This window comes from Electrona antarctica (assembly GCF_951216825.1).
Source record: "Electrona antarctica genome assembly, chromosome: 18".
NCBI lineage: Eukaryota > Metazoa > Chordata > Actinopteri > Myctophiformes > Myctophidae > Electrona > Electrona antarctica.
This window is the reverse complement of record NC_136799.1, coordinates 34,765,256-34,789,385: the sequence shown is the minus strand read 5'-3', so window position 1 is coordinate 34,789,385 and position 24,130 is coordinate 34,765,256. Positions and strand designations below refer to the sequence as shown.

General features: G+C 45.1%; 1 protein-coding gene across 1 annotated transcript in view; it reads right to left on the bottom strand.

The window, feature by feature from the left end:
- Positions 1 to 24,130, bottom strand: part of kif26ab (kinesin family member 26Ab) — an 83,348-nt gene that overhangs the window by 39,828 nt on the left and 19,390 nt on the right. Inside the window, exons 3-4 of the mRNA XM_079527502.1 lie at positions 9,953 to 10,396; positions 2,584 to 2,819 (exon numbers count right to left, since the gene is read on the bottom strand). Coding sequence (XP_079383628.1) covers positions 2,584 to 2,819; positions 9,953 to 10,396 — 680 coding nt within the window. The remainder of the gene's footprint in view (positions 1 to 2,583; positions 2,820 to 9,952; positions 10,397 to 24,130) is intronic.

Sequence of the window (24,130 nt, the reverse complement as noted above, 5' to 3'; positions counted from 1 at the left end):
CTAATCAAGCAATGCAGTGCATCTCCACCACTCTGTGGAATGCAATGCTGTTTAAAGCCGGGCCCCCGTAAAAGCCGTGCTTCTCCTGGCCAAGCAAAACACCACATTCTTGGCAGGGAATGATCTTTGGGATGAAACGAAGAGGTGGAACCCGTCACAACTTCCACCTCCTGCCCTTCTATCCCACCAGGACTTGAAACGGGGGGGAAAAAACAAGTCCACCTCCCTCTCTTTCACCGCCGCGTTGAGCCCTCACCGGCACACCAAGGACTGCTCTGTATCCAACTCTTTTTGAGTTTGGGTCCAAAGAAAACATCAGAACTAATAAATCAGTGTCTGAAATTAACCCTGTGCTCTATTGGGTCACACCTCTCCGTTGTTCAGGCCTGACCCGCGGCTCTTCCCAGAGGAAGTGACATACACAGGAAGTGACATATATAGAGGAAGATCTGGAATGATCCCTCTCCAAGGGAGAGGCCCCACACATCCACTGCTACACCACGACCCGGTTAAAAGTTTGATGAGACACACTCTATTTGGGTATATCTGTAGAAATCTGAGCTGCTTAGCTATTCCCCGTAGACTTCCTGTCACACTGCACAAACATCCCTTCCCTGGACTCCTCTCTCTCTCCCAGGGTGTGAGGCTGCAGTGGTCCAATGCATCATTCTTAGCCAGCCTCCCTTTGGCTGCCACTCATTAAGGCACAGCGCTCCTCTGGGAGTCCAGACAGTAGGCAGGAATGTATGCACTGCCCAACCTGCCAGGGAATCCATCAATGACATTCTCGCACATTACACAGCAGCAATCGGGCCGCCCGACGTGGACAAGGTATTCTCCGCGGAATCAAAAAATACCAGGGCAAATTGGAGCTGAGAAAATCTACTGAATGTGTTGGCTGAATGGCGTGCAAGACATGCAGTAGCCCAGGGGTTCTCAACGTTTTTGGCCGGGGACCCCCGGAAATGCTTTGGCAATGTCTCAGGACCCCCGCCCCGCCCCCTCCCGACCCCCAATATAAATTGACTGCTACAATAACCTTAAACCATTTTGGGCGGGAACCCCTTTTGGTGTTTTAAGCATTGTTATAATTTAGCTATTGAAAAATAGCAGATCTACAAGCTCATAGCGCGCCACCGAGTGGCGCGCTACGAGCTTGTAGGTCTGCTATTTTTGAAAAAAAGTGAAAATAAAATTAAAAAATAATTTTTTTTTTTTTTTTTTTAATAATTTGGGGACCCCCTAAAATAATTTGGCGACCCCCCCGAGGGGTCGCGACCCACGGGTTGAGAACCCCTGCAGTAGCCTACAAAATATCTGCCGTGGATGCACTGCAGCTACTCATTTTGTAGTACAGCAACTAGCAATGGGCCTGGTCTAAAGATACGTTACACCACAAAGACAAACTACTTCCTAAATGTCAACGCCGTCCACAATCACAACACCAGAGGGAGCTCCACTGATCATGTTCAACCCAGATTTGGCTCAAACAAGGTGTTAAATTCGTTCTCCTTCTATGCCACAAAAATGTGGAACGCCCTACAAACAGTCGTAAAAGAATGTGAATCCCTGCTCTACTTTTCTACCAAACCGCTCTCAAAGAGCATTTATGGGTGGCTGCAATTCGAAACTGGCCCCAGTAAAAAGTCAAAGACTTTACTGTACATATTATTTTTTAATTTCTAACCGTATATTTCATATGATGTCTTTGCATAGTACTGTATATTGTATGTCATTAAATGTTTCGATGAATTGAGTATGAAGGACCCCATTGGGGGTCATTGTGAAGTGAGGGGCGCTATTATCATTATACATCATCATACATCATCTTATGAACAAATTCATTGATGTGATTGGTTAGCCGATTTGCTCGTCTACATATGACGTAAATTTTCCCTTCATTGTCAATGGCATTTAATGTTTGTGTTGCCAAATTTACGTCATATTTGGCGGACATTTTATCTAATTTCTCTTTTCATTGTCAATGGCAAATATTGAGACGCGTGGGGACAAAATCTACGTCATATTTGGCGGACATTTGACCTAATTTCTCCTTTCATTGTCAATGGCAAATATTGAGACGTGTGGACAAAAGCTGTATAGCGCCCCTCAAAAAATGGAACTCCTGTCTCTCACCTAGGACTATCGGTGAGGCACGCCCTCGGATTATGTAATTCCATTACCCATTCATGGCCACTGGCGCCTTTAGCTGAAGGTTCATTAAGTCCCATGATGGTGCGTATCTTAAAGGCACGCCATAATTCAACCATGTCAAGGATAATATCTCTATGGAATAGCTGTCCCTCATGATGGTTATGACCATGAACCATGACCTTCAGCAGCCACGTGAAGATGGGTCCACCCATGCACATCTTGTCTTAAGCACGGCATACAAACGGCGCCAACAGTACACACGGACATGTGGGTGCACATGTGCAGGGTCGGCAAGTGCACACACACATACTCACAACGAACCTAGATTAAACTACAGAATCGGACATTTGAACAATATGACAGCTCGATCATATAACGCTTTCCCTTTCGGAGGTTGTGAACCGGAAAAGGGATACGGGAGGTGCTCACCTGATGAAGAAAGAGGCTGCTGCCGAAGCACTCTGTGTTGATGAGGAGGAGGCTGAGGGGGAAGAGGGGGTGGAAATAGTGGTAGTTGGGGCCACACACTGTCCCAGTTGGCTGGAGGTTCTCTGTCGGCAGGGTGTCAGACACGTGTTTGTTGTACTGGTGGCAGTGGTGGTAGTGGTGAGAGAGGCCTCAGAGGCTGTGACGTCCCTTTCTGTCTCCCCCATCAAACCCTGGACCTGTTGACACACGGATGCAGAGATAAGACCACAGCTATGACTTACACACCCGTGCCCATCCTCCATTCTGCCATTCCAGTCCATTGACTTTATTTATTCTCATTCACTCCCTCTCTGTAGCAGAAATAATGCTACAGATGGGAAGGCAGCTGCAGAAGCCAGCGTCAGTTAAAAAGGGAGTCAGCAAGTCTCCACATCAGCAGCAAGCTCCCCACAGGAACGGCAAGGACTGTGTGCACTGCTCATTGATTCTGGCAACACACTGGAGGATGCTTTGGCTGAACAGTAATTAAGTGATAACACACATCTAATTGGTCATTAAATCACTCGCTGACTGTGTATGTATATAATATATATATATATCAGCAGCTAATTTGGCATTTTACTTATCCTGTATGAGAGATGTTAGTCCGCAGCTTGATTCATGCTAGGTGTAGCTAAGAGCCTTCTGCAGAGGAGGACCAACTACTGTACAGAGGCAAATCTACTGTAATCAATCAAGAACAGTGTGTTAAGGCTTGTTTCTTCGTGTTTGCGAGCTGTTTCAGCTGTAGCAAAACAAACCACAAACTCAGAAGAGACAGAACAAGATTGCCAATTGGGCGAACTGGGTTAGGTGATGATTGGCTGAACTGGATGAACTTCTTTTCTGCTGCCCCAGCGGGTCTAAGGGGCTATGAGGCAAATCCAAGGGGCCAGTGAGGCTATTCAACGTTGAAGCTCTCCTCCCTAGTGGTAGGAGGAGGGACTACAGGCGGACCCGTGGATTCATGACCGGGAAACCCCGTGCAGCTGGGCTTTAACATTGAGCGCTCGGTTGCACTTCCGCATTTGACCACCAAAATTTGGTGGTCAAATGCGGAAGTAGACGTTCTGAGACGGTACTTCCGGCAGTCTTCCGGGTGCTTCAAAACGCCACTGAGCAACTTCCACTGACATGAATAGCTGGGGGGGCGGAGCTTCGCGCCAGTTCAGTCTCTATCCTTTTATATACTCTATGGGCAAATCCCAGGCTGTGTTCCTGTGTAGAGACCATGGTTGGAGAAAGATGGGGCATGCAGGCTCAGCTGGTGCCAAGGAAGTTCACACTAATCTCTCTACAGTCCAGTAGAGGGAGCACTGAGAGATCCAACCAGATAAGCCAGCAGGCAAAATGTTTGAAGGCTACTTTGCCAATTTTGAACCTGGATGTGTGAAACGTGGAAACTTGTAAAAACACTTCCCAAAGGATTGTGTGTCTCAAGACCTGACTCTCAGATTAAGATGGTGTCGTTTTTCCAGTGCCAAGAGAGCAAGCTCTTTCAGAGAGAATACTTAAGGAAATGTTATGTAATATTTTCACAAGTCCACCTTACAATAGAACGATAGGATTCACATTCACTCTTTAAACTCGTATATTTGAACTGCAGTAACAATAACAATAAGGGCTTAATCCTCATCCCTGTCAACGGTCTACTCAATAATCAATAATGCTGCTAAAGAACTGGTTGTACATGTTCTTTCACTTCAAGAAATATAAAAGAAAATGTTAGCCGTAACATTTATTAACACCGTCATTGACACATGCACATTGTGTAACCAGCAGCAGCCTCAGGTTGAGTACAACATGGTGTTTAACAGGATTCCGTCAACACAATTCAGGCCCTCTGCATATTTATTACCTCAGTGTTTGCCTTGGATTCATGTTTGGCAACTAAAATAACATCATTTACAATCTTTTTATAAAGTGTGGGGGGCCCTGCAGTATTTGCCATTTGTCAGTGGCGGCTGACAGCTGAACTATTTATACACCACGGCTGACATGTGAATGCTATACATCAAAACGTAAGGACATGTACATATATATACATACATTCTGGCATTCACATGACAGTGGCCTTGGCTATACTGTACATGGCTCAACAGCCCACTGTTACAGCGATCTCTACATACAGAGGGAAGTCTTGCCGTATTCCAAAACATCATCACACAACAAACTGTCGCTGACAATTTGTCAAAGAATGGTGTGGAATCATTTCCAATGATGTACATTAAGTGCCTTACTGCCTTCCTCGTGATGTGCATAAGGCTGACTGTCATGCGATTAGGGCTGTCTTGTGACAAACATTGACCTGAGGGTGTCATTCACCCTTGATCTTATGGGATGTTCTGAATAGACTCAAGACATCACTTTATGTTGACCTTGTGCTGTGTGGCATTTATTGATTTCAACACAGCTTCTGACTATGAAATAAGGTTCCCCATGTTAGTCTACTCTACAGCATAGGATGGTGAACTTAAATACCAAGTGTTGCTGACTCTACACAGACATATCATGTTCTGAATGAATGGATGAATGAATTGGAAATTCAATTCCCAATATTTCACATTCTGTCAAGGCTTACTATAGCTGTTATGTTAGGTGTAATTCCACAAGCTTATTTTAGCACTACCTCTCTCCTGCCACGAAATTCCACAGTGATGATTGAGTGGATTATCATAGTAGCTGTGATTGGCTGTAGTGTCAGAGGTTATGACTGGTGAAGTACATGATGGAGAACGTGGGTTGCAAAGTGAAATGAGCCGTATTCTTTTCACGCTGTCACCAGAGCGGCTAACTAACCTAACGACACCATGTGGGTGTCCATGGCAGGCGAGGAACCTATAGACACATAGCATGGACGTGTACCCATCTCAATTTGGCACCAAACATCTCGAGCACTTCACAAGTTCACATGCCCGCATGAGAAGCCTATCTGGATGCCTAATCAAAATGCTGTCACCGTCTGAGCCAACGCACGGTGTCAGATTTAACATTAAGTAGCAGCAGGTTTCAGGAGCGTGCAGTGAACGCTGTTCAGCGGAAGTTAGGTGGGAGAGAGGGGGGTGGTTGAATCGGATAAGCAGCTCAAACACACACACACACACACACACACACACACACACACACACACACACACACACACACACACACACTCCCCTAAGCACATCAAGAGGCCTGTCAAAGAGTATTCCCCGTAGGATGGAGACTCAGGACTTTAAGCCCCTCGGCCTAGCTGCTCTCTGCAGTCTTGGATCTCAGATGACTCTGGCTGAGGCTGGATAGCACCATCTATCCCCTGGTCAGGTAATTAGGCTGCGTGTCTGCGGAGCCACGAGTCCTCACACATCCTCACTGAGAGCCAATAATGAGCTGGCCTTCCACCCTTTAACCATCAGCCCTCACTTCCTGATCTGTGTGCCTTGGTTTGCTACTGAAGAAGGAGAAGAAGAATGAGAAGAAGATAGAAGAAGAGGGAAAAGGAGGACGACAGAGAGAGAGAGAGAGAGAGAGAGAGAGAGAGAGAGAGAGAGAGAGAGAGCTTCTCATGAAATCTCCAGTCAATAACGGAAGGCTACATTACCAGTTCCCACCAACAAACCTTCTCTTTTCAGAGGCTGAACGTTGTAGGGCTCCCAGCTGACCTTTGATCCCACTGGTGGACAGACTATTACCTCTGAGGTGAAATAGGCACCGTTAATCTGGGCTGTCATGCTCGGCTGGTCTTGGCAACCAATAGAAACCAAGTATAGAGAATATCGACTTCTGACAGTGATGATAACCGCTGGGTCCGTCCAAGTGAGAAATGGACAAAATGCTCAATAAAAAAATGTCATAGGGCAATGACATTTAGCTCCCTATATTTAGGATATATAGCATATATGGTATACTGTATATTACCAGTTGGTATTAATAAAAAATCTTGTAAAAAGATTCAACAGGAATGGTTTCATAATTTGGCAAGAATGGGAATGGGCTGTCTTTATTTCTTTATTTCTTTCTTACTTTCTCCTTCCTGTATCCTCCCCTCTGCCCTTGGTGGCACAATGCCATGTGTGCCCAGCTGCACTGATTATGAGGCAGGCAGCAGCCAAGTCAAATTGGTACCAGTCTAGCAGGCCACCAACCCAATCCCTGGGGTCAAGAAAGAGCACCTTGTGTTTGCAGATTAATGCACATTGTGGTGGTGGTGGGTTTTTGCAGAGCAGAGGGGGATTCGAGTCCATCAATTAACCATTTTGAGTGTGTTTGGTTTAAGCTCACACTGCACATCATGACATCATGTCTGCATTACCTGAAGGCCTCTGAGCTGTTCAATTAAACACCGGCACTAGGCATTTTATGAACAATGGTGAAGTGGGATGTTAACAGATGCTTGGGTGATGCTCTGTCAGGTAAAAGAAATACTGGAGATCTGGAGTTCTCGGCAGACCTAAAGCAGACAGACAGCCTCAGAGAGAGAAATGCACCTCAGCCATTTGAGGCAATCAAATCCAAAAGTGTTTCAGTCAATCCCATCTGTTGAGAGGGAACAAGATACTGTAGCTGTTATTCCACTGGCATTTAAAATAGCACAAAATATCATTCGAGGTGCCAGCAAATGATTTCTCGAATGAGAGCCCTGCACTGGTCTTTGCATGGGAGCGCCCCCAGGCTCTGCAGCACAGAGGAGGATGATGACACACTGTAGGATTGCTGTCTAACAGAGGCCATCTCCACTCTTTTGTCTCAACAACAAGAAATCAAGTGGGAATCGTGAATTAAAAGCTCTTGCCTTCCGGCAACTGCAGAACTCCCAGTCTGACAGGGATGGTGTGGGTTTTTGTCATTCTGAAGGATCTGGTTTTAATGAAAGAAACTGGCTTTAGAAAATAACACAAGGCACAATTCTGCAGTGTTTGCAAGTAACTCCATATCCTAAAGGGACATTTCTCCCTCTCAGAAGAGGCCCCAGTCTCAGCTATGTGGCATATTGAGCAATGCATCCTAGCACCGAACGCCACTAATTGCCTTTAGACACATAGATGGGGAACACAAGTCAAGTCTCTGCCTTTTATGCCAGGCCCTTTCATTTGCCCTAGATTGCACACATGCTGTTAAAAGCTTTTGGTGGCCTCCCATAAACTGGCTCTAACGGCACTTGTTGACATTAAAAAAGAGGAGTGAAAATCTGTTTTCAATTTATTTTCGAGCAGAAAAGAAGGAATAACACTAACAAAGCCCATAATGGACTGCAGTCTTATAAAACTTGCCTGGCACAGAGATGAAAAAAATAGAATGTACTGTAATTGAGGACCTGCTCAACATTTCCGATGAAGAAAGGTTAGCACACCTGCTGAAATGATTGGAGAGTGTGTTCTGTACACCGAGTCTGTCTGGTGTAGAATGTCCTAGTGGCGTGTCAATAGAATGTCCTAGTGGCGTGTCAATAGAATGTCCTAGTGGCGTGTCAATAGAATGTCCTAGTGGCGTGTCAATAGAATGTCCTAGTGGCGTGTCAATAGAATGTCCTAGTGGCGTGTCAAAGCCAGGTCTACGACCAGATAGAATGTCCTAGTGGCGTGTCAAAGCCAGGTCTACGACCAGATGTCCCTCTCATGGCAAGAGGAGATTAGTCAGAAAACAGCACACCTTTGATTAGCGTAAGAAAAACATTAGGTTATAATGAAAATGAGGCTTAGCATGTTACTATGGTTCTGGGGCTCTAGTGGCAGGAAGAATGAAACAAAATTGTATCAGTGTGCCAATAAATGAATTAGTGCGTTGCTGGTGGTACAGCATGATTAGTCATTAAATCCCACATCACCAGGGGAGGCACTCAGAACTCTCCACAGCCTGTGACACATCAAACAAAGCAGTGACTAACCGTTATTATCCCACATGAGAAAGAAGTTATGGAGACGCCGTGGGGTGGTCATTTAAAATGCCCTTGAGGAGGAGGTCAGAAGATTAGTGCTGCGCTGACCCCTGACCTTAGCTCACCCAGGCTCCTTGACTACTGAGGAATGAGAGGTCAGCACTCATGCAGAGTTTTGACACAGAAAACCTCTGGAGGCTCAGGTCTCTCTGAAGGGCTGAAATGTAGCGTATCTATTGACATGACACGACCTGACGAGCACTTAAAGACAGGCATGTAGGACAACAGAGGGTAGCCACATCTATATTTCATGGAATTATCTTCAATTTATCCTCAAGATGGAAATTCGCATTAGCCATTTAGCCCTGGACAAATGAAGATGATTCACCTCAGTATGCAACTGTTTTCAATGAGTATAATTGTCCTCTTCAATTTGTTGTTTAACTGCATATTTTGTTGAACTCTTAAAAAATGAATAAAACCTCATCACCATCATTTCTTAACCCTGTTTACATAGTAACTCTCGCAATCGTTGCAAATGAGGGCTTAACCACTAAAACCTTACATATTTCAATGACTGGGGGGTCTATAGTACTATTATAGGCCTCCTTTTTCCTTTCACGAAATATTTTTGCCAAATGCTCTACCTGGGCCCTCATCAAACTCATCAAACCCTCTACACTCAAGAGAATGTCTCCGCTACCACCCTTATATTAGATGTCCATATACTGTATAGAGCTGACCTGTTCTGATATTCCATATGTTGATCTGACCTCATCAAACTCTGTACACTCAAGACATGCTCCTTATATGGCCAGTCCAGAATTCATTCCATGTTGATCTGACCCCCCATGCCAAAGCGCTCACCCAGCAGTCTGCCGTCAACGAGGCGGGTGCGTGCACGCGGCCGACTACTTACTGGTTATATTATTATTGAGGGGCGCTAGCCCCTCCTATGTCCAGCTTTGAGGGTTTGTGTCAGGGCCGGATCTACCATATGGGAACGTGCCCGCCTCAAAACAGCAAATATGTTGCACGCGCACAAAGATTTACGTGTGCATGTGAAGGGGGGCCCTTCGAGCTTCAGTGCCCAGGGGCCCTCAGAGGTGTTAATCCGGCCCTGGTTTGTGTAAACACAAACATTGTCCTAACACAAACAGTGATAATGCATGGCCAGTTTTGAGTGTTTGTCCTAACACAAACATTGAATGCCATTGACAATGAATGGCCAGTTTTTATTATTTATTCTTATTTTGTATTATTTATTTATTATTATTTTTTATTTATTTTATTATTATTACTAGCGTTCAAGTGGTTATAAGGTTTGAATGAAAATGAATGAATGAATGAATGAATGAATGAATGAATGAATGAATGAATGAATGAATGTGTTCAGTCATTCCATCGTAATAATCCTCATCCTCAAGTGATGATAACCCTACTCTGGGAAAATAAATTACAAATTAAAACATTTACCGGGCTGGGCTGAGGGAGGAAATTGTTGACTCTGGAAACGCTCCACATTCCCTCCAGGTACTGCTGGGCCTGGATGGTCACTGAGCCGAGGGTCCCGGTGAGCTGCCCTCCTCCCACAGTCACCTGAACGCTGGCTTTGGGCCCGAGGCCCCTGCGCCGCTCGCCTCCAGGCAAGACGTGGGTACTGTGGACATGATGGGCGTGGCCTCTCGACAGCTGCTTTGCGTAGGCGTTGGACCTGGGAGGCTGCCCCGGGAGGGAGGTGGTGGGCGGCGTGGGCATGTCCGGGCTGAGGGAGAGCGCGGGGGCGTGGAGTGTCTGCAGCGCCTCCTGTCTCAGTTGGCGGAGGGGCGTGGAGCACACCGGGCAGCAGGCGACGCCACCAGCATCATGGCTCCCAGGGACGACGAGCTGCTCAAAGATGAAGGCGGCATATCCTGGGTCCTGCCGGGTAAACACACGCACACACACACACACAAACATTATCACCATGTGCGCAATACACCGATCCATATGCGTGCAACATTGTGGAGTCAGTAATATATCGTATCGCTGGAAGAATTTCCTGACTGTTCACATTTTCCAGGCATGTCAGTGGGTCAGCGAGTGGTGTGGTCCCCCGACGTCCCTCTGGGACCCTCACTCCCTGACTTAAGCACTTCCTCCACGTCCTCCGCAGGACAACAGTTTGTTTAGACTGAGCTACCTCGCCTGCCCTGCAACCAGAGACTGCTGCTCAGGGCCCTCAGGCATGTGCTCATTTCACGGAGGCCGTTAGTGACCCGAGACCAAACAAGAAGCCACACACAACGACAAGGCTGAACAACGTGAGGACATAAGATGGAAATGGGACTGAGGGGCGATTAGTGGCCGAGTTTTAGGCGTTCCTTGAGAACAGAAACTCAAACACTACATACTGTAAAGCTGTTTATATCCCTTCAGAATTAAGACAGTTGGCGGGTACCTGCAGTGCCTGGTGGCTCAGGCAGTTAGTGGGCATGTGGTCAGACAGGCGTGAGGACCAGGCTTCAAATCTGACCTCTGTCTTGTCCAGCATGTCTCTCTTCTCTCTGCCCCTTGGTTTACTGTCTCTCTACACTGACCTATTTGTAATAAAGCCTTAAAATGTCAAAAGTAAATCTTCATAAAGAATGAAGACAGTCGTGCAGAGCTCAGCGATTTTAGAAAGGGTGACAAGCAGGGCATTGTCCTTTCTGTAAATCTCTTGGGAAAGGCTCCCCGGGGTGCCTGTGTCACAGCCAGGGAGGGACACGGATAGAAGACAACAGCTGAGGACATACTAGTATTTACATATCATATGTCCCAGCATGAAAACATTATGACAAGGCCACCAGTGAGAAAATAACTACAGTATTGCCTGCTGGAAGGCATGCAGAGGACAAAATGGCTGTCAGCCTCCCTCTACCAAACCATTACTATTCAAATCATTTCTTATCTCGCACACTTAAGTGCGGTAGGCACACAACTTAAGACGAACACGTCTGCATGAACACACAAATTATGCACACAGACTGTATTATAGTCTCTGTCTCTCGTGGTCACATGCATGCGAGCACACCACTGTCTCTTAAGAGGCATAAAGGGGTTCTAGTGGCTTAAGACAGAAGCCCACAGCCCATACATAAATGTTTACGAGGCCTTCGCTCTGTGGATCCTCAGAGGTGATCAAGAAGAGTGAGACAGTGGGCAAACAACCAGTCCACACTGGGTTAATGCGGTGCCACTTAATAAAGCCAGTCCAATGGACTTAGGGCCCACATAGACAGACAGGGGACTCTAAATCTATGACAGCAGTTCAATACAAGGACTTTTAGCTGACCTACCAGCTGCCATCGCTATAGCAGTCCACCGCAATGATCATGCAACATTTAGCACCATCCTACAGAAAACCACTGATTGAACGAGCCGTCACGCTCGACTTTCACATGAGAACAGAAATAAGATAGCGCTTGAATTACACTCAGTCAACCTTGACTGCTGGCCATCTCTCCGTGATTTCTGTATCATCTCCAGGCAGGTTCAGCCATGTGTTAAGTGTTATAGCAGACATTCAGGTAGAGAACCGTGATTGGACCTTCACTTTTGACCTGACATTAAATCAACCCAATCTCCTCATACCGCCGAGAGGTTCTGGTTAATGATCGACTATATAGGCTACTTACTTTACACTTGGGCAGGCACGGACAGGATGCAAGGAGGAACGCCAAACACGATCAGAATGAAGAAAACCCCACAGCTAAGTTGGCTAATGGCAGACATACAAGTACAATTATCTTCTTGTAGCTATACCATATACAGTATGATGGTGCGTTGCATTTCAATGTAAGAGGCTTACAGTATATAAATACCGAAGAGATTCAAGGAATTATATCTAATGCTGCCAGATATTGGAACACGTGAGTGTGATGTTTCACTGCCAGATGTTTATGCACAGCAGAAGATGCTCCAGATTTTCACAAAACCCAGATCTATACTTTGTCGCTCGCAGAGAAAGAGAAAGAGAGTGAGAAAGGAAACACCACAGCCTAATAGTTACATGGTTCAGTCTGGCTTTATTTTTTAGAAAGATGAAGAGAATTCAGCGTCACCCATCCATCATTCCTCATACTTCTCAACCCTCCGACGTGCCCACCTCAGGCCAGAGGAAGAGGAAATCAATCCCCCCTTCCGTATCGGTCCAGGCTGTACTTTCCTCTCTCCATGCATTGTTAGGTGTTGATTTAGGAGAGCTAATAAAAAAGCAACACAAAGCTGAGGCCATCTGCTGTCCTTTTAGGGATCTGGAGGTTAGAGAGTAGCCTTCTCTTGGGAAGGTGCCTATTCGCTTTATGCCCCACCGAGTGAAAGAGGGGTCAGTGCCGCGAGGCTACTGACAGTCATGATGATGATGATGATGACGACGACGACGGAAAAACCATGCAGAACACTGTCCATGATATGATGATGTTAATCCATTGTCACACATAATGGTTGAAACGTGTTATTTCACATATCACTCAGAGAAATGGCATTCACATGTAATGGTTGTAGAAATCGTCTGTTCCCTGGAGGTTTCGTCAAACATAAAACTGGAAAACATGAAACGCACAACGCATGAACGCACCACACCCAAGAGCCATATTGTTTCTTTTATTATCCATGTGATCTATTACTGACAGGTGCAAGTGGCTGTTAACAGTAGCCTTGTTTCAGGAGGATCTAATGGCTGGCATCAACACAATGCAAGCGTTCAAAGCATTCCTGTGTACAGCAAGATGTGGAGCGACTTCAAGGCGCTGCCTCTCTGACCATTGTTGTTCGAAGTATATAAGATGGCTGAGCTTTTCAACACGAGCACTCTGAGCTTTGGGTAGGGAGAATATAACTGATGCAGTGGAGAGAGAAGAGTGAGCACATGCATTTGTGTGTCTATCTGTTAAGAGACAAAGAGAGACAGGTTGAGGGGTGGAGCGAGGCTAGTGGTTGGAGTGGCCCTCGCGTGGACGTTGGTGGGTGGTTGTGTTAGTTTACCGCCTGTCAGCAAAGATCTTTGTTAAACTCTGGGGACAAATGAAGCCGGATCCCGCAGCCTTGTTATGGAAAGGAGGTGCTCAGGGAGAGCGATGGGGAGAGAGAGAGAGAGAGAATTAGAGAGAGAGAGAGAGAATTAGAGAGAGAGAAAGAGAGAGAGAGAGAGAGAGAGAATTAGAGAGAGAGAAAGAGAGAGAGATTGCTGGCTGTAGAATCAGCCGTTTATATAAACTCACCAACTATGATGAGAACCAGAGCACCAGCAGGAGAGGGAACCAGCGAGCTAAGTGTCCGACTGTCTTTCTATCAGGATGGATGAGAGTGTCACCACTGAAGACCAGTGCCCTGGGGCTGATGGAAACGAGCTGTAACCACTTACATGGACACACGGGGGGGGGAGAAAGATGTTCTTCACCCCATTGCTTCTTTGGGGGGTACAAACAGAGCCAGGCAAAGTCAAACAGAGATGATCCTCAAACCACACCCCGTTTATCCCCTCCTGTGCTTTGAACGCACCTCCACTGCAACCAGACAAAGGAAAACCACCCTCTGACCGTGTCTGCATTCAGCGTTTGATGTCACTCTGCTGTGGAGCACCAGGCCGGATACAGCCAAGCATGCTTAAATCAGGAGGAGGTCATAGTGATTTGAAATGCATGAGGCCCCACGCTAGCAGAGACACTTTTAGGCACGCTCCATTAAAAGTAAAATACTCTGGGAAACCACTTTTTCTATTCCAGTTAAGCCAAACAGACATTTCCCAGGCGATGCAGGCTCCCAGTGACCTGCCAGTAAATTATTATCAGTGTGCACTGTGCATCTATGAATGACAATTGAGAAAATTCTGGCACAGCTTGCTGTTTGGTGCTTTATCAGGGTTTTTTTTCTGTTGCCGCTCAAAGGTCTCCTGGTTAGTGTGATTTGTTTTTCTGTAACGTGAATGTCAGTTGAAAGGTTATTCCAACAGCTCAGGCCCACAATAAATCCTAATTGTCATTGTGTTTCTGTAAGCGTTTAGCTATAGTGAACGCCCATCAGATAGAGCGGTGACCTTCATCCACGAATCAGCTCCTCCGAACGTTTCTGTGATCATGCAATAAAACAAGAACACCAGAGAGTTGGCTTTCAAATTACGTAAGTTGTTCACTCACTCTTCCATTCCTTCCTTCCCTTTTTCACAGCTTTCTCTGGTATTGATGTAGTGGTTGCGGTTATGGGGGGGCAGCATTTTCCCTACTATGAGTCAGTGGAACAACACGCTGCTTTATATCTCTCCACAGTCCACACTAAACTTTGTTCTCAACCACTACCACATTACAATACCTCCCTATAGTCACTACTTCCTATGACAGCATTTCTTGTTAAAAAAAAGAAAAAAAAAAAAAAATCAAGACCACACAGCAGCTGCCAAAATCCGCTGCCCTTTTAGGACTCACAACTCTCAGCTTTCTCTTCCCTCACTTCCCAACGAGGATGAGACGGAGCCACCTTTGTTTACTTGACCTCTGACACTGTTGGCCTCTACCTCACCGCCCCCATGGGTCTCATAGGGATCACCCTTCAAGACCCCCCCCCCCCCCCCCCACCCCCCCCCAATAAACCATAGAAGTCTAGTCCAGATACTGGGGTGCAGACGAGAGCTTCCTTCCACCAGCCCTCCTTTCCCACAGGTAGCCTGGTTCACCCTGACAGGCAGACTAGAGAAAAATGAGCACAGCTGCTAGCCCTGCCCTGGGTGACCACAGGGCATTAGACCAGATTACATTCCCAGGATAAAAGCACAGATCCAGTGGTATAATCCCCCCCCCCCTTCTCTTTCTCAAGTCTCCCCACAAAGTCTACCACAGCGACCACCAGACTGCCCTCTGAGTGAGCTAACTCAACCCACTTCCCCTGGAGCAGTGGGTCGCTGGACAGCCTCGGCAGCCCACTGGCTGACTCATAGATCTGATGAGATATCAGGTTGGAGCTTTTAGTGCCGAGACGGCCATCAGTGGATCTGGGACACAGGCCATTAAGTTTAACCACTGCCTGCTTGGAGGCAGAGAAGACAATGACTCAGGATATCACACAAGCATGCTATTTACCTCTGTGAGGACTGGACGCCCCCAGTTTGGAGAACTAAATAGGGCCACACTGACCAAATCACATCAAACAGATGTCTGCAGTGCAGATTTGACACAAGTACTCGTCTCAAACCCTACAGTAGTTGACCAGGGTCCACTCCTTTTTCCCCCTGTACACTGAATCTAGATGCCGAAAATGGCCGATCTACATGCTCACAACACGTTGCAGTCAGATGCGTTGTGAGCTTGTAGATCTGCAATTTTCTCTGAATGTTTGCCCCAGAAGAGGATGTGGTTAAATAAACATTTACTTAGGCTTTCCCAAAAGAATACAAGGCTCACAGAGAAAACTCGCTGAATAAGAGTTAACATCAGTAAATGCAGATGTTGTTTGTTGTGCTAAAACAGTGGGCTGTATAACATGACAGCATGACGCGCTTCTGCCTGCTTAATGCCCATGATGTCATTTAGACATTTGTATCACAGGCTATGAACCAATTTAAAACATAGAAACCCACAGTGAAACAACAACAGTCATAGTGATATTTCTTACCAACTTTGAATGTTCCATTATATAATTATTTAGAGTCACTTTTTCTTTTTACAGAGATGAGTTACAGTAATGTTTGCAGTTTTTGCTAATCTTGCAAAAAGAAAAATCTCAACTGATTCACTCTCATCAATGGCATCAATCACAATAACACATTTAACCATCAGATTCTGCAGTCAGATATTTACCTGAGTTTAAAGTGGTGCATCAATGTCTTGCAATAGTATTCCATTACATGACAGAAAACCTCCCTCCTTTCTGAAGACTTGTACTGTATGCGTTGCAGTAGTAGAGGCTGGGCTCTCCTGTGCAACCAGCATTGTCCCTGACTGCCTTTGACTGACAGCAAGCTGCTGCAGAAATGCAAAATAGGCTTCACCGCACAGTGTCACTCTCAAGACAAGATGGCTTCACCCATCCTCACTGTTATTCCCTGCAATCACACTTCATCTACCTTCCCTAACTAATTCTGTTCTCACCTGCATTTTGACTATTTTAATCGTCTTTTGCTTTAACCATGACTTAAACCCCATTATAAACGGGGGTCCCCCAGCTCTATACTCTCTACAAAAAATAGCTGATCTACAAGTTCACAGCATGTCACTTTGCAGCACGTTATGAATATTTCTGCTATTTTAACTGAATGCTTGTCCCAGAAAAGCTAAAAAACACTGATTTCAGATTCCTTGTACAGTAAACACTGCAATTCATGCTAAATTGAAAAATCACACCCGTGTGAACTGAGTGGTGCAAATCCCCCCCCCCCCCCCCCCTCTCTCTCTCTCTCATTAGCAGGCAACAGTGCATCTCTCTGTCTCTGTTTCTGCCACAACAGCGCCCCTACTGGTACTCATGAGTCACACATGAGTCACACACATTAACACGAGTCACATAGGTTAACACGAGTCACATAGGTGGACAACACGGACATTGCTGTTCCTTGGAGTGGTTGCACCACTCAAAAACCACCCACATAGCTTCTGCTGTCATTTATGAAAACATATGTCACAGTCACTGTCTATCCACGACCATCAAACAAAGATTCTGTCATCCAGGTTAAACATAGAAGTCACTGCTGGATCTCTGCCAAACAGCCCAGAGCCCTGGTGTCATCAAATGACCTCACATAATGATGTGTCACTCCCCCCTCCACCTCCTTGGCTGAACCATTTGTCACTTCCTCTTATATCCGAGGAAGGGTAATATAGACCTTTAAGGCACCAATGTAATCATACAAACTATTAGGATATTTAATTCATAAGAGGGCGAAATGTCCGAGAGTTGTGTGCATTTGTGAGTGAGCGCGCACGCACGCACGCACGCACGCACGCACGCACGCACGCACGCACGCACACACACACTACACACTCTCGCCCCTTGTGTGTCCATCTGTCTCTTTACATCTCACCCATCTATCACTCCAGCCTTTCGCCACTTGGCCAGTTAATTACCTCTTCCTGTTCACTCGCGCAAACAATGAAAACAAGGTCCCTTCAGACTGTTTAGACAGACATTCATTCGCCTCCCCCGCCCCACTTTCCAAAGCCTCGCTCCCCACTCTGCCCACTCCAGCAAGCGCCCGGGAGTGGAAGGCCCAACGCCCACACCCTCCCCAGACAGAGTGAGGGACTTCTACAAAGTGCTAGGGAGACATCTTCATCACAAACCCATAGTGGTAAACATATCAATCATTACACCTTAATAGAAAAAATAAACTTCACACAGACAAATCAATACTCTTCTACAACTCTCCGTTTCTATAGTGACAGATACTTTGAAATGTCAAACTCCAAATTATGCCACACAGTCGCTACTTTAGTTTGGGGCTTTTAATTAGTCATATCCACTTCTAATCAATTATAGGAGTCCACTGGCACGAGTGTTTCACTGTGGTTGTGGTGAGTGTTGCAGAGCACACCACAGCAGCGATTCTCCATCCCAACTTTTCTCATTAAGTATAGTTGGGGGAAAATACATCATGTGTCAATAACGGACAGCTGAATCGGTCGATTAAGTTGTAGAAGGATTACACAGAAGGATTCTGTCTCCCCGAGAAATCTACCCCTCACTTGGCTACAACCGCTGCAGAGAAAGTCAGGCAAGGCAGCCAGCAGAGGTTACATTATCTTACTGATCTTACTGGGGGAGGCAGAGGATTATGTTAATGTTTATGCCTTCTTTCTCCAACTAGTGTGCACTCTCTAATTAGTATGTGGCTGATTTTCAGCTCCTACTGTAGAAAACTCTCACGGTAGTCATCTTTTTTCCCACCACGCCAGTTTGGTTTTGCTGAAACAAAACTTGAATGAGTAAATAATGAAAAATGCAACAGACAAGCTGGTGAAAGCAGGAGCCAGGTGCCTCTGTAAGCTGAAAGCAGGAGCCAGGTGCCTCTGTAAGCTGAAAGCAGGAGCCAGGTGCCTCTGTAAGCTTTGCAGGTGAAGGGAGGGTAAGTGAGGAGGGAGGTTGAGAAAGTGAAAGAGGGTGAACATTAACTAGGAGCAAACACTTAATGAAAAGTAGCGAGAATTATAGGAGTCCACTAGGGCATTAAGCAACTACGACTAGTAAATCCACTAGTCGACGTTGTTGGTACTAGTTGACTAGTTGATAAGAAAAGAACGTTTTTTTTCGGGGTCTTTTCGATTTTGTAGGCCTCAAGATCAGGTAGATTATAGTTTATAGTCAACAATGTACACAGTTTTTAAATATTTATTTAAAAAAAAGTTTTTTGTTTTTTTACATAATAGGTAGTTAAACAACTAGTCGACTAGTAAACTAGGCAACTAGTCAACTAAATGACTAGAAGTGAATGCCCTAGACTAGAGTCCACCCCTCCTCTTCTTTTTCCTCTAAATGTGTTATTGTGTTCCGTCATGTGCATGAAGAATGCAAAAGGTTCACAGCTGTCACGTTTCACCAAAATACATCCACTTGCCAAGGGGAGTTGTTAGTGAGGGGTGGGCAACGCCGTTCCATTCACTTACAACATCCTTGTTACCGTGCAGCATATGTGCCCTAATTCAAACAATCAGTATTCTGTGCCATGCACTGGCACTTGTTGAAAGCCCACTCCAGTTCATTTACAGGCAAAGAGGAGAATGCAGAAAGATACAATAGCTACAGGCCAAATGTACTTCATTCATTTCCCCAATCAGTCTACATACATAAAGTGATGAAGGCCACCTGCCTCCCTGACCTGACTAAACTGTCTCACATCTTGAACTCTATTTTTCAGGTGGTTCTGTTCTAGTGAAGGATTTGGAGGAACACTCCCTTTCTGCAATTGGTTTGGGGAGAAACAAATACAACTGCTAAAGGCTATAGGAAGTAACCCGCATTTCATAAACTGCGGCATAAGCAAACACTGAAATACACAAGTGAATAAAAATGCAAAGGGAGTGAGTCATATTCAAACAGAGCGTGTTGCATAAGGCATTATGCAGATCTATCCCCAGCATGGGAAACATTTCCCGCTACACATCACCTCGGACTGTATCATTTTATCTATATAATCTATATCTTTAATATAATTTGTTGACTACTGACTGCCCCCCCTCCTTTTTAGCCTCTAGAGTCTACACCAATCGAAAAATATCTATTCTACAAGCTCACAATGTGTTGCAACACACTAAGCTTGTAAATTAGCCATTTTCTGTGAATGTTAGCAACAACATACAGTTGTCAGTACAAATATGTGTAAACAATTGTCTTGAATCACCTTCAGTTTAGTACAATGGCACACATTCATTCATGGAAGACAGTGGTGACTGTGTGAAAAATAAATATTTCCTCATCATCGCCACTCCCTGCTGTCAGAAAAGAGCTGCATGGAAGTGACGACGAGGTGAAATGTTGAGTATCCTATACTACAATTATTCTCTCCACCTCCCCCTGTGGAATGGACGGCACGGTAATTATGCTGGCATACTGCCATGCGGATAAATATTCAACTTTTTTAAATGTTGCACGAGTTTCAGGCACCCTCTTTCTCTCTACCAGGAGGATATACGCTTATGCTATAGAGTTGTTCTGGAGGTGTGGAGGTGGCACATATAATTAGGCACAGTAAGCGCTTATTGTCGATTAAAAGGTTTATTTTTTTTAACTGATATCACAGTTTTCTCTTTAAAACCCATTTGCCAGTGTGGATATGAGAACGACACACTAACTGACTAAGGTTTTAACAATGAAGAGATTATGGCATAAACAAGCGGAGGTGGCATTGGAAACCAACGGTTATAGTGTCTCTCATTTTGTCACTGCTCACAAAGCAGGGCACAATTCTCGCTGAGCCAAGGTGAGGGGTTGCTCTGCCTTCCAGTTCCATCTCCTCCCTGCCAGCAGTGCATTATCTCTGAGAGTGACATCCTTTGTGTCTCCACAAAGCTGCTGCGTGTGAGCAGAACAATGGAACAACAGAGTTGCAAGTGACAGAACCAACCTTGTGTGACATCATAGGTATGGCAGAGACTGGGGGAAATATTAATTAATCATGAAAGACAACCATTACCATCCCAATGGATTCTCAGAGAGCACAATTATGGCAAATAAATGTAAACATCAGTTTGGGGCTTTTGGCAAAGGAGCGAACTATTAATGGGAAACTGTCCATCTAGGAGGACCAGTCGCTGGTAGTATTTATTGAGATAAGCACTGCTGTTATTAACCAGTATTTGGTTGTAGGTTTTTTTGTGCTAATTGAGATGTCTAGAGTCTAGACGACAGTGAATTCAATCTCAGAAAGATAAGGGTGTTGTAGCCTGAACTGTCTGGGCCTGGTAAGACTAGCTAGCACTAATCTGCAAAGAATGAATGAATTTAGAATTTTGAGTCTGAGAATGCATTGCTTATCAAGAGCGGTTTGTATGCACATTTTGCCACTTTGTCTTGTAGGAAGAATGGAATAGTGCAAACGTGGCCTTGAGGCCAATCAAGCATTTCACTTAACATTTAAATGAGCTGGAAGTGATTAGTTTGGGCTAGTTTGGAAGACATGGACAGATGAGGATTTTTCTGCTAAAAACACAGTAAAATGCAGGCTCTGAGTGTATAACTGTATACAATAAATACATAATAAAGTAAAATGTACACTGAGCTTTTATACACACAGTGTGTGTATAGAGAGAGAGAGAGAGAGAGAGAGAGAGAGAGAGGAATTTATATAATATATAAACTGAGGGTATGCAGATTTGCCTTTGGTTTGGTTTTGGTTTGGTTTAATTGCAACAGATTTTTAAGAACCTCTTCAAAACACTATTTGTGATTCTGGACATTATACAGAAATAATAAAGAAAATCTTTCGCATTGATTCTCAGACACCTTCAGTCAGAAACAGGAGAGAGCAGATTAATTAAGTGTATTTATTGAGACTTTGCAGACCATGGACCGACCTGTCTGAACGAGCCTTTACATGCGCTCAGAGGTTTGGACAAATCTCGATCACAGGATCACACAAACTAAGGTAGTAATATGATCGCCGGGCCGACTTCTGCAGAGCAAATTACAGCTTTACAAAAGTGCTCTCTTCTCACCTCATGGACACGAAAACGTGGGCAGACAAACAAAGACATGGCAGTCATCATCGTCTCTCATCACAACACCATAGCCTTGGAGTTGTTGGCAGCTTTGTATTTGGAATGCAGGCTGTTGTTGCCTCCTCCCAGGGCTCACCACGTCCCTTATGTCACAGAGCTTATTGGCTGTGACACACAGAAACACACTAATAAAGCCTGATTTATAATTTGGCCTAAGACAGTGTCCCACTGCGGAAATAGCCAATCTACCTGTCGCATTGCGACATGTTGTGCAAGCTTGTGGGCTATTTTGGTGCACACGCACAGCAAGCACACCTGTACAGCATGCAAAATGGAACATGGCAAACCGAAGTAAAATCGGGAAGCATGATTCTGGGGCCCGATTTATACCTTTTGCTCAAGGGTACAATGGCATTTGTCTCAGTCTGTCTCTACATGAGTTCTGTTCTGATGTAAGACTTTTTACTGCACGTAAGAGCCTGAGGAACAAAGCAGTGAAATAACAATCCTCAGTCAAGCAGAGGAAGGGCTCTCCAGACTACAGCAGCCAGCCTCTACTCCATTCACCATGATGCAGAGTAATAGAGCTTTTATATATTTATGACTCCAGAAGAACAGGGGGTTTAGCCAGATATAGCATCATGTTCAGGCCCAGGGTGTTCCTGTTTATGCATTCCAGCGCTGATCGCTTTGTTCTACTAATTTCATGCAGAACACTGGAGTGGGAGCTGGGAGTTTGGCGCTATTACATCATGTACGGCCGAATCACACACTACATCAAGGCTCATGAAGCTGAAAACCTAAAAATGTATTTGGTAATGACCTGACATGTACACATTACATACTGTATGAATGCATAAGCGCATGCATTGCAGACACGCACGCACGCACACACACATGCGCGCGCACACACAAATACTCACAATCACGCGTGTGTGCTGTAAATTGGGTCTAGGGATGCAGAAGCATGCTCTGTCCGTGCTCAGGGTTTGATTGTGGGACTGTGGGGGTCAAAGGGTAACTAATTGTGCGACTCATGGAGGTCAGCATCCGTGTGGCCTTCTGCCCGAGCGCTGCAACGCCACCGCAAAGTCTGTCAGGAAGACAAATGAACTCTGACCTCCTCGCTGATGACATCGACCCCAGTCAGCAAACACACGCCACGTCTTAATCTGGGTCACAGAGAAGGGAGCAGGCCACCGGAGCTACCTGACTGCCGCCCGCCCGCCCCGACACGCCGATGAGCTGATGGAAGCTGGCCTCACATTCAATTATTTATCAATCAATTCAAAACTGGCTAAGATGTCAGATGTTACATCCAGCCATTTTGTTCTTCACAGAGAAGAACTGACGGCTATTAGCATTTCAACACAGAAAGATTATCTGTGTTAATTTGAAGGAATCACTTTGCCGATTTTCAACCTAAAAGACGTTCTGTTGTGAGGAGAATGAGATCAATAAGAATGTGGCAAATATACCCTATATGTCTTTACTGTATTTCTTTGTGAAATGATGTCGCATAGTTGTCTTCTCAAACATGTCATGGGTGTACATCCTGTTTGATGACACAATGTGACACGTTTGACATAATCATTTCAGCGTTCAATTTTTTTTTCGCCACACTCACATTAGAACAATGGGATTTAGACATTTTCCATGAACTCTGAGAGTGTGCAAACGAAACCAAATGGGCCTTCACAGGTCCATTTGGTGGATGTCTATACTCTCGGAATCAAATAAATAACGTTAATGGATCGCAGACTGCATTTCAGTAATTTATTGCATTTTGGACAGCCTTCATCAGTGTGATGAAGGCTGGATAGCCGAAACGTTTGTCTCCTGTCCAAAATGCAAGAATAAATTACTGAAATGCAGTCTAGGTGTGTGCGACCCATTACCGTTATTTATTTGATATGATATGAACGGGTAACGCACCTTAAGTCAGAGCGCGGTGGTCACATGAAGATGTATACTCTCTGAGTAAAATAAACACTTAGGATTTGACTGTGAACAAGATTGGCCGATTGACACATTCAATTTACACAAACCGCTGGTAAAGCATGAGGACAAACCTCCACTCAGGTGCAATCTGGTCTGCTATAGCGGTTAGTCTAACAATGGCATTCTTGTACAAGCAGTCGTTTTTAATGGCAACCCCATAAAAAGCCTGAGTGAGGACTATACCTCCAAGCATTCCACGGGAGCAGCGCTCAGTTTTAGTGGCTCCTAAAGCAAAGCAGAGCAGGTCAATGGTTATCATTTCTTACCAGTCAATAATTAGCAGACTCCCTAATCAGCTGTTTGAGGTGCGGCATGCCTGTCCGTGCCTTCTCATTTAGCCATATGGAAGCAGACCATGCAGCATGTACATTACATTTTAAGAATATGAAGTAGTATACGCGTACCAACTCTGCAATACAAATGTATTGACCACATGAACCCTATAGCATCCCGTTTGGGGGACAAATATTTAGGGTTTATAAGTGGTTAAGAA